The following is a 12,207-nucleotide window of genomic DNA, read 5'->3' as shown; positions in this document are numbered from 1 at the left end:
AGGGCTGGGGTTGTGGCTCAGTGGCAGAGTGCTTATCTTGAATGCATGGGGCACTGGGTTTGATCCTCGGCACCACATAAATATACTTTATATTCAACCAGAGATATGGAAAATTGTGCTCTATATATGTAACAAGAATTGTAATATATTCCACTGTCATTTGTTCAAAAAATAATTTTAAAAAAGTATTATACCCATCTACAACTTAAAAAAAAAAAAAAAAAAGGCCAGGGAGTTAGGGATATGGCTCAGTGGTTGAGCACCACTGGGTTCAATTCCCAGTACCAAAAAAAAAAAGGAATACTGTGTTAAAAAGTCAGCACAGAAAGAGCAGTTAGAAAGGCAACACATGCCTGTCTCCTGCTTTTTCAGGGAAGAGAGTTCACAAGCTCCCACAACAATAGTTCATGCATCTCTAAAACAGAAAGAAACGTATAGTCACACTAACAATGTCAGTGATATCATCCAACTCCAAGATCTAATTCCAGTCTCACCAAGTTTACTTCAAACCTCATTATTTTCCTTTCCAAGTCAATATACAATGCAAAAAGAGGGAAAATTACAAAGATCACAAAGTGAGCGAGTGATTCACTTAATGGTTATTATTCTCACCAGTATTATTTTATTTTATATATTAATCTTTGTGTTCTTAATGAATGCTGGCTGCTATGAAGGATGAATTGCTTTTGATATGCTATCAGAAATTAGGTCCATGACCTTGCAGGACTGAGAGCTATAGGACAGACCACATAAATTCACAAAGCTATTGCCACCCTGAGTGTGCCTGAGAATCCAGAAGACTCTTCCCCCTTTTCTTTACACTGCAGTGGCTGAAAAATATAATTTTTCAGATAAATATCAGTTGTATAATACTGAGTTAATGTAATTTTGCTTCAATCGGTAAACACTTGCATTTAATTCTAACTTTTCTGAACAGAACAGTTTGGAGAGACAATTGCCACCAAGCAGCAAGTCAATTGCTACAGTATGATTTTAAGAACTGCTAAGCTTGTAAGTATCATCTACCAGTTTATTTTCACTGGCATAATCCAAATTTATTTGGAAGTAACAATAATTAATAATTCCCCCCAGATCCATGTATTCATACTGTCTTCTACAAATAAATAGCAAAGAAAACACAGAAAACTTACATGGCACTGTAGTTCCAAATCTAGTGGGATTCAGTACTATGAACCTGTTTTTCAAACTTCTTCGGCCCACTCCTTGAGCTCCTATTAATACTAGCGTTTTTCTCTGGAAGGGAGGCATTTTAGCTACTTCCTCGTATATCTGAATTTCATGACGATCAAATTCTAAATGTAAAAGGAAATGGAAAAACATTATATTTACTTATCTTTCCTATACATGAGAAATCATCTGCTATACTTTCCAATGATGGTTTTGTTGTCTTGATTGTTAACCTGTTTAGCACAGATTTAAAAAAAAATTGGTAAAGTACAATAAATTATTTTATATCTTGACTTAAACATCTGTTTCCAAGCATGTGCTCTTAAAATTTTATCATACTTATTTATCAAATATTCTATCCATTAAAGTTTCTTTATAATCAATTTGTCAGTAGAAACAATTCTTTAGTGCAAGTAAGCAAATTATAGATCAGTAAAATTTACACTAAAAAGGGTATATTGAGTATGGAGGAAGGAGTACAGAGAACGTCCTTCCAATGAAGTAAATGAATAAATACTATACCAAATGCATATAAACAACATGCTGGTATTTAAATATTAAGATCCTCAAATTTATGTATATAATAAAATGTTAGATCTAAACTATTTTCAGTTAATATATCCCAATCATCATCTTAGTCAACAGGAAAAAGACAAATTTTCTATTTTTCAAAAATGCTTTAGGGGCACATATTTAATGAATACTAAGGTCAAAGTGAATTTGAACGATTATATTACCTGTCATTATTGATAGAACCATTATTGCTAAAATCCCCAATCTATGGTAATAACACTTAAGTTATTATCTCAACAACCTTTCCTTATACAATTTCTCCAAAGTAGATTACACCAGTACTAGGACAGAAAAAGCTTACTTCTTCCTACAGTATTTCTTTGATTGTATACACTTTAGTTTACTACCAGTATAGGGGTAGGACTGAAGTTAAGAAAATACTTCATTTATTTATTTTTGTGATGCTAAGGATCAAACCCAGTGCTTTTCATATGTTAGGAAAGTGCTCTACCACTGAACTACATCCCCGGCCCTGTTTTTTATTGAGACAAGGTCTTGCTAATTGCCCACACTGTGATGAACTTGTGATACTCCTGCTTCAGTCTCCTTGAGTAGCAGGGATTACAGGATTGTACCACCATGTCTGGCAAGAAAGTAGTCTAAATAATGTAGTTTCCATAATCTTTCTTCTTTTTCTTTTTCAGACAGGCAAGGTGTACCTGATAAAGGTCTGAGATCTTATTTATAAAAATAACTTTATGCTTTATTGAGGTACACCTGACAGTAATTTTAAACTCTACAACTTGATGTTTGGATGTAGAGACACATAAATGATCCTAATTAATTAATGATGATCATGTGCCCCTAGCTAATTAATGTATCTATCACCTCACATGGTTATCATTTTCTTTCCTGTTAAAGATATTTCTTTCTTTGAGACTAAAAGATTTAAGAAAGAATTCTACCTAATTAAGCTAAGATTTGTTTGGTCCAGTGCTATTTTTCCAGAAGTCTTAAGGACAATGTTATGGCAGAATATAGTTGTCCTTAATCATAACTCTTTTAATATCTTCACAAAAAGCATTCTGCCCTTTAGAAATAACACATAAATTATAATTTAAAAATTCTCTGAATAAATGGTTTCAATAATTGTAACATTGCCATTGGTTAATACCTGCATATATGCTAACCAATTCATTTGGTTTTTAAACTATACTCACAAAAATCAGTTAGTATATACAGTAAGGACTTAAAAAACCTTTGTTATATTGTACCATGGGTTCACAAGCCAGACCCTTGCCAAGTGGGTAGTAGTCTAAATTACATTCACTTTAAAGTACATGTTCAGAGCTTATTCTGTAATTAATGATATAAGTTATTTTAGACTTAAAAAGAAAAGTATTTAAAACCTACCTGCATTTCTGGTTGTGAGATACATCATTTTTTTCTTTTTTTTGCTACTTATAGTTCCACAAAAAGGTCCTGGAAGGATGACAAGATCAATATAATGCAAACAATATGTCAGAATATGATAAAACTGCACTGTGATATTTTATGAGAGTGGGACACTCATCTTCTTAATGTCCCATCCTAGGAAGCTCAAGGGGGCAAGGGTGAGTTAAGCCACTGAATTTTGATACTCTACCAGTAGGTGGCAGAAAGGGATCAAAAAGATTAATTTTGAGAGAAAATAAAGCAGATGGGAGGAATTAATTCTAGATATACTTAAATAAAGCCATTGCTTATTTAGACAAAAGAGGCAAAGAAAGGTGAGTACAAAGGGCTGTTTGTACTTATTGTTTCGAGCTCATCACCTGAATTGTCCCAGTCTCTTCTAACAAATGCCTTTCTCTTCTCTTCCAGGAATTGGCTTGGAATGAGACCAGCGCTTCCTCCCTCTTTCACATGGCTAGCCTAGAATCAAATTAATGAATTGTATACCTCAGTGACCAAAATTTGAGACCATATTCTAGTAAGTAGGATAAGCAGTGGTCAGTAAAAATAATGTCACTTAAAAAAATAACCTTTAGATTTAAATCCATGGTACTGGGTTAATTAGCATTGAGGAATTGATTGGTACCTAAAATTCTTTATATATGTTATTTGGTGATGAAATTTTAAGACCAAAATACAAAGATATACAGGCTTCTACAATTATTAACACTTTTTGTTCATAATATTAAATTAGTCAAAGAAGGGAAAGAAATACTGTTCTATAATACAGAATGAGGGACTATGGGTATAGCTCAGTGGTAGAGCATATGTTCAGCATGCACAAAGCCCTGGGTTTCATCCCTAGCATCAAAAGAAACAAAACCCTAAAAATCCTAAAAGGCAATTATAGTAAGATGTGTTAAGAGAACATTTCATCCAGCACCCTTTAGTAAGACATGTACTATTAATCATAATCCTGCTATACTGTTATTTCCTGAGACCAAGTCAATGAAGATAATATACAGGAATTTGAATATTCTGAGAGGTAGTAAATTTAAAATAGGTAAAACTTCATCTAATTTCAAAACACTTGAAATAAAAATAAAAGATATTTTTAAGTAATAGTCTAAGATTTGGCTATATTGCTTATTTCACAGTTACCGTCTTTATCCTTATAACTGGCAAAGAAAACCTGAAATCATTTTTAGCAATCCTTGAAATTAAAGTAATAGACTATCAAAATGCAGGAAAAGACTGAGAAAATGGTGACTGTATTAGAAGAGAAAGCTAAATGATGACATTCATAGAAAAAAAACATGGAAAAATAAAAGACATAGCCAAAGAAAGCAGATTTTAAAAATAAGTATTTTAAGACAGTCAGTGAAAACCTCTAGATATCATGGATTTTAAGACATTCAGTGAAAACCTCTAGAAATCATGGATTCTGTTTATTTTATCCATCTCTTGGTTCTCTCATCACACAGTACACTTATACATAATCAAATCTCAATTTAAATATAGGACACATTAGTAAGACTATTCTTATCTTGTAAATGGTTTTAGAGTTAACGTAAGTTACCAGTATTTCAGTTAATTTTAGTTTGGTCCTACGTTCTTTCCTCTTATACTATGTTCTTTAAATGAGACAGTCATTCGGCGTGACAGTTAAAAAGCTTCCAGACTTTTTGATTTGTCAGTTTTTCCAATTTTGACTGCAATTGTTTGCTGATACAATTACAAAAACACTCATTACTGTTTCTAAAATTTTCTGAAAGCAGTATTAGAGGAAAGGAAAAATAACATCACCACATAGATCTTATGGAAGATGCGGAAAGGGAAAAATATAGTGATGACACACATTTCTTTTTTTATTCACAGATTTTAATCCAAGACATAAACAAAACTAATATAGCAAACCTTCATTTCTCAATAACTGAGAAGAGGTGAGCAAATAGATTTAAGACCTTAAGAAACTATGCTTTACTTGCCATGAACATAAACAGAAAGGGAGAAGACAAGACTATACAAAAGGGTTGACCCCAAGTGAGTTCTTCCTGCTCACAGCATAGTTTAATGCAATCACCCATGTGAAAGAACCAATTACTCTAATCCCTAAACCAGTGGAACTGTACCATAGGTGGGTGAATTCTGAATTGATTAATAGCTACTCACAAATTCTCTTGCAATTTGCTCTTTTTTTCCACAAAATTAGTAGCCAGGAGGCAGAAGCTGTTCAAGTGGGAAAAATCAGGGAAGGAATGGTAATACCTTCCTCCCGAATATTCAGATAATGGCCAGATCTAAGACTAAAAATAGAAAAGCAATTGAAGAACATTTGAGAAGCATACTAACCTGCCACCAGTTTGGATCTTCTCTATTTACAATCTGAAGAATTTCTCCTTTGGAAAACTTCAATCCTGCTTCTTTGCAGGGTATCAGGTTATCATTGTATGGGTTATAATCAAAATGACACTTTACAAATACCTAAAACACACATAACAATGAAAAATACCATAAATGAGTTGTTTGCCACTGGGATTTTTGAATTCCCTTTCAAAGCTCTGTGATTTAATTGTAAGTGACATGTACTTAGTACTTCAAATAAGGAATTTGTCTCTCACAAGTAAAAATCAAATTATTAGATATTAACATAATTTGGCATCAGAAAAAAATAGTAAACATTAGTACTATATTAAAATTGTATTTTAATTAATCTTAAATCAGCAAAGTTTGACAATTATTCCATTTCACATTGTTCTACATTTCCCCAATCTTTTTATTTGATTTTTCAACCAATACTGCATAATTTTTAATGTTATTTTTCAATTAATATCCTGAAATAAAGTATGCAGTTGACTGAAGGCATATATTTCAGATATATTAGGACTGACTTTGTAAAGGGATCCTGACCCAAAAATTAAAATATAAAAGTTCGTGGTGAAGTTAGACCTGAAATACATTTGGTAATCTTAAAGAAAATTTTTAAAAAATCTACTTTCATCCCTAGTAATTTTTTTTAATCAAACATATTTACACTGGCCCAAACTAATAGAAAAAATAGTTTTTAAAAATTAACTTGCTCTGATTTATATGATCACTTATATTTAAATGATCAGCACTAAATTAATTGTAAGACAAATACTGAAAAAGCCTTTTAACTATTTTCCAATTTAAATTCATTTACATATACATGTTTCTTTTAAATCTGCTTTATTAACAAAAGTATGTCAGTTATCTGGGATATTTTGCTTGTTCACTTTAATTTGAATTCTAATTAATTTAAGCATTTTCAACATTTGAAAGTTCAGACAACTGCTTTTTAAAAACAGACTTTTTTCACACATATTTACATAAATTTTATCTTCTAAAGAACAGCCTCAGTATTAACCAGCAGGTATACTTTAGTAAGCAGGAAAGCACACAATTAGTCAAAATAACAATATTATTTTTCTATTTTGTTTATTATACTTCCAAAACTATAACCAAACAAGAGATTCAAATAGTACAAGTGCATATATTATTAGTGTGATAAAAATTAATATGATAGATGCATACTAAAACAATTTTAAAATAACTAAGTTTGGGGACATATGACAAAATTTAGTTATTTAAAATTAGATGACTTTGATAGAAAGCATTGAGAACATTTTCAACAACTTGAAAAAGCTAAAAACTAATACTAAAAAATCAGTAAGCCAATTTTTTTTTGGCCTGATATACAATTTTAGAAGTATCTAAAAAGCAAGCATACAAACAATATTAAGATTGCTAAAATATGTCAGCTGGATAACTTGACAATGGCATGCAGCTCTATGTTTTGGGAGTGGGAAAAAAAACCAAACAAGTAAGTTTAATCAAGGTAAATTTAGTTGACTGATAAGGAAGAAAAAGAGAATACCAGAGAATGCTCTGGAATGACTTCATACCTGACGCATGTGTGCTGGATGCCTCTCCATGTTGATGTAACTCTAAAAATATATTTTTAATTGCATAAATAAAGCCAGCTTTTAATTTATAATAAATCAAAAAAGTATAAATAACTTCTGGGCCATTTTATTGTTTCACTTGGTACTACCTCTCTAATTAATTGCCCACAAATTGTAAATGATAGAAGCAATAAGTTAGAGGTACTTAAGATGAGGCAGAGAAAAGGAAATGGTATACATAGTTATAAAATACCTGCATGTTCCTCATTTCTAATAAAAGGAGAGCTTGATGAAGAACCATGTCCTATTATCTAACCATGTTTGTCCTCCTTATGTGTGGGAACATATTTTGTAACCATAAAGTTACAAATTTAATCCAAATTTCAAATATGCATTCCCCTACTTTCCTTAAAATTATTCTGGAAATACAATTATTTGTGGACAACAAATTACATTTCTCAAATATAAAAATTTCTAGAAGGAACAATTATGTTTTCATCTATCCAACTAATTTTGGATCATTCCCTTATGCTCAAATTCAGATTAAACCTAGTTTACTTAGGTAAAATCTGCCTGAAAAATTAATTAATCCAGCTTTGATATATTCTATAATAACTTTAAAATCATTGGAGAATTTACTATATTTAATGTAATTATTTATTAATTGAATCTTGAAGTGTTTCACTAGTAGGCTATGAATGGTAACTGTTCTTTTTAAAAAAATATTTATTTTTTAGTTGTAGTTGGACACGATACCTTTATTTTATTTTCCTATTTTTATGTGGTGCCGGGGATCAAACTCAGTGCCTCATGCATGCTAGGCAAGCGCTCTGCCCACTGACTGAGCCACAACCCCAGCCCCTAACTGTTCTTTATAAAGAAGTTACTAAACACCATCAACTAAAGCATTTCAATTTCACATTCTTATTTTTTTACAAATAAGAACTGAATGAACAAAAATTAGAAGAGTAAAATTACTTTCCTTTCACTTTTAAACACAGATGATCAACCTCAGAATACAAATTGAAACTGCAACATTTTATTCCGATTTTACTAGTATAAACTCAAATGTTTGATATATTCTATAGATAGGAAAAACACCTATTAGTCCATATCCCTAATAGACTTGTGGAAGATGGTTCAGCCCCTTGGGAGGACAATTTGGGAAACACTATGAAAATTACAAATGCATAAACCCTCTGACCTAGTAATCTACTTCTGAGAATGGATTCAATAGTTCTATTAATCAAATACATGCAAAATGATTTATGTACAAGACTACTACTAAGTTATTTCAAACAGAAAAAGATTAGAAGCAACCTAACTATTTAACAATAGGGAATTGGTTAAACAATTGATGATAAGCCTATGTTATATAACACTATTGTAGCAGTTAAAAAAAAAAGCATTTGTGAGTGAAAGAGGGTGGTGAGGGGAGGCAGTTTAGGTATGAAGAGGAAAGAGCTAAGACGCATGCTTAAGTGAAAAAAAAAGAAGATTCAAAATAGCATGCACATCATGAAAACCTTTCATGAAAAAGGAAGCGGAAGGGGAGTAAGAGTATATAATTTTTATTTACTTGCATATGAATAAAGAAACTACAGAAAGATAAAACTAATAGCACAGTTTCTTATTGGGATGATGGGTATTAGACTGATAGCAGAAAGGATTCACAGGGAGACAACTGAATACCTACTTAGATTTTTTTTTTTTTGATTTCTGAACCATGAGAAAGATTCACTAAATCAAAAATTTAAATTTTCTGAAACATCTAGCAAACTGGATAGAATATATGAAACAATGTTTCTCAAGACATCAGAGATCAGGCAAGAAAGACAGTGATCTCTACAAGATGTCATCAAACAAAATCATGAACTGCACATCTGCCCCAGTTAATTGCATAGGGAAAGGTCCCCGGATGCAACTCAGGCGAGAAGACTCCTGCTGGAGTCTGGTGATCTCCAAGTTGAGGAGATGAGCTGGGAGATCAGGAAGACTGAGAAGGCAACAGAGTACTGAAAAAAGTATCAGTGAGGAAAGCTACAAAAGAGGGAGGACTTAAGAATCACAGGGACTCCCTCCAGTTTTTAGTTTTCCCCTGTTTAATGCATGCATATAAGGAAAGCACCCAGCTGCTCCTTCCTTACTGATGGGGCACTTGAAAATGTCAAATATCAGGAGGTCATATAAGGTCAAGAATAGCGTCCATTCTCACCAGGTTGGTGGGGAAAAAAATCTCATGATTCATGAGACACTGGGTAGAGTACTTAGAAGGGCAATGCCCTAGACTTCCCCTGCTCTGGTTGCATCTATCAAAGCTTAAGAAGCAAGATTTCAAAGGATCAGAGTACTTCCATGTAACTGCATCAAAGAACAAAACTTAAAAATATTCCTAATACAAAAATATCCACCACCCAACAACCTAAAATTCATGATGCCTGGCAGCCAATTGAAAATGATCAGGAAAATATAACCTAGAAGGAGGAGAAAAGCCAATTAAGAGTAGCCCAGAAAAGATGAAAATAATAGAACCAATAGATGAGGCCAGTATGATCATTATTTTAATTTTACATTTTGTGTTCAGATGTTCAAGAGTGGGCATTTTAAGTGTACACATGATTCACACACACACACACACACAAACACACACATACAATTTGAACCTAAAGAAATAAAAACAAATTTTTCTATGATTAAAAAAAATCAGTTGTGATTAATAGCAAATGCAGAAGAAAAAAATAGTAAACCAAAGATACAGTAATAGAAACTATCCAATATGGAAAATATGGAGGAAAAAAGACCCGATGAATAGCACATTAGTGGATTATGAGAGAACTCCAAGGAGCCTGCTATGTAAATGGATAGAAAAAAAAAGAAATAGAGGGGTCAAAAAATATCTGAAGAAACTAGAAAAAAATTTTGAGCTTGAAAGAAAGTTTTTCTTTTCAACAAACAGAACTAGAAAAAAATGAATATTTATACGCAAAAAGTAAAAGAAAAAATACCAACTTTGATCTTTTCCTCACACTATATATAAAAATAAACTCATAGTAGGTCAGTTATAGACCTAGATATAAAGCACAGAACTATAAAACTTCTAGAATAAAGGAAAAAAATCTTTGACCTCGGGTTATACAATGATTTCTTACAAAACAACAAAAGCATGACTTACAAAAGAAAATGTATATGAATATGAATATACATATTTGAATGATTGACACTGTTAAGAGAATGAAAAGTCAAGCCAGATACTGGAAGAAAATCTCTGCAAATCAGGATGTTCTTTTCTGAAGATTTTCTCAGTATATGCATGTGGACTACTTGGTTAAACACACACACACACACACACACACACACATTTTGAGACAAGCAAAGAGACTATATATATATATATAGCTTAAAAAGATTTGAGGGGCAAATCCGTCTGGGGGCCACAAATTTAAGTTTCAGTTGGTGTAGTAAAATTTTATTAAAAAACATATTAGCTTAGGCTATTCAAAATTATGCTAATCAAAATTCTCAAATTTCTGTCACATTTGAGTCATTGACCCATATGAGGGTTAATAATATAATGAACAACAACATGGATTTGCCAACCAAGACACAGTCTAAGCCTGTGTGGTCCTCCTGTCCTTATTCCATTCTGTCTCTTCCATCATGCTGGCTTCCCCAACCAACGTGGCTCTTACCCTGGACCTTTATTCACAAACTCCTTTCTTTACCTTTTGTATATAGATTTAATTGCATATATATATATATATATATATATATATATATATATATATATATTGTTTGAAAGTATGCATTTAGTTATTTTGAATTAAAAATACTATACTATATGCATGTAATAATTTTGGATTTACATGCTTGTTAACCTGTTTCCAGTTGTACATATTAAGAACTACTCTAGGAAATTACTGCATCTTGTTACACACGAACTTTCAACCGATTTTGCCCATTGAACAGTATAAGATGGAATTTCACTCTGTGATTTCTAATATAACTGCAAATATTTACTGACCAAGTGTATTTTACTTGATTTAAATATAGAGAATGAAATGGGAAGACAATTTCAAATATTATCCCTATAAATAAACCAATTTCCCTCCATTCCTTGAGTACTTTCTTCTTTTCTTACTGAATGATGTCTTTGTCATATTCCAAAGGGGTGGGGGGGACACACACAGGTCTTTTTCTGAGCTCTCTATTCCACTGATCATACTATTTATTCCTATGCCAATACAATATCTTGATTTCTATACAATAAGCCCCTATTCCTGTCCCCTCCCTTTTTGGCCTCAAAAGTGTCTTAGGTAGTTATCTTATCAAAGGCCATGAAAAATCTTGCTGGAATTCTGATTGAAATTTCATTTAATCTATAAGTCAATTTGAGGAAAACTGACATTTTCACAATATTGTCTTCCTATCCATGAATATGATCTCTCTATAAGAACTCTTCACATTTTTTTTTTTTTGATGTAGAGGTCTTGACTTTTTTCGTTAGATTTATTCTTAACACAAATGTGACATTCTGTACCTCTATTGTAAATGATCTAGTTATGTTTTTAGATGTCTGCTATGACATAAAATTCAAGTGATTGTTGCATATTAATTTATTTTTCTATTACTTTAATAAATTATTAAACTATTCTAAATGTATAATTTTGGGGGAGGTTTTCATGCAAAAAAATCAATTTTTTGTCATACTTCTAAAATCTTTTGTTTTTACAATTTATTTTTGCCATACTATGCTTGTGAAATTTTCAGGAAAATATTAACTGAAAGTGGTGCTAATGAACACCCTTCTTTACTTCCATTTTTTTTTAAAATGGTCAAAGACTTTATTCACCTTTGTTTTACACTTCAGTTTCTCAGTTCTTTGACTTAATTAACAGCAAACAAATAATTGAGTGTAAGGAATAATTAAAAAGTAAAAATGTCCAAGAGCCTTCAAATTTAAAATATTACAGATCTATATGTTGTGATATCCCAAATGAAAACTTTAAAAGCAGTCAAAAATCCTTAACATTTCATTATTATTTCTTTATGAAGTTAAATCAATTCAGTTTGCTTCATTGCTGAAATCCTCATCAAAATTCTGAACAAGATCACCGTTCTTCTCTGTAGCAAGTTGTGCTTTTCCATC

General features: G+C 31.8%; 2 protein-coding genes across 8 annotated transcripts in view; one reads left to right on the top strand and one right to left on the bottom strand.

Annotated features, from left to right (window-relative positions):
• Positions 1-1,000, top strand: part of Gsdme (gasdermin E) — a 98,528-nt gene extending 97,528 nt beyond the window's left edge. The window contains exon 10 of the mRNA XM_076835409.1: positions 938-1,000. Coding sequence (XP_076691524.1) covers positions 938-991 — 54 coding nt within the window. The 3' untranslated portion in view covers positions 992-1,000. The remainder of the gene's footprint in view (positions 1-937) is intronic.
• Positions 1-12,207, bottom strand: part of Pals2 (protein associated with LIN7 2, MAGUK p55 family member) — a 115,645-nt gene that overhangs the window by 20,330 nt on the left and 83,108 nt on the right. For 6 of the 7 annotated variants that reach the window (XM_076835378.1, XM_076835388.1, XM_076835380.1 and 3 more), the window contains 5 exons: positions 7,062-7,103; positions 5,488-5,619; positions 3,516-3,615; positions 3,115-3,183; positions 1,152-1,313 (listed from right to left, as the gene is read on the bottom strand). In XM_076835378.1, the coding sequence (XP_076691493.1) occupies positions 1,152-1,313; positions 3,115-3,183; positions 3,516-3,615; positions 5,488-5,619; positions 7,062-7,103 (505 nt within the window). The remainder of the gene's footprint in view (positions 1-1,151; positions 1,314-3,114; positions 3,184-3,515; positions 3,616-5,487; positions 5,620-7,061; positions 7,104-12,207) is intronic. The other variant, XM_076835383.1, reaches the window with a different exon arrangement.

Source organism: Callospermophilus lateralis, chromosome 1 (assembly GCF_048772815.1).
Source record: "Callospermophilus lateralis isolate mCalLat2 chromosome 1, mCalLat2.hap1, whole genome shotgun sequence".
NCBI lineage: Eukaryota > Metazoa > Chordata > Mammalia > Rodentia > Sciuridae > Callospermophilus > Callospermophilus lateralis.
Note: the sequence above shows the minus strand (reverse complement) of the source record. Positions and strands in the feature narration are given on the sequence as shown.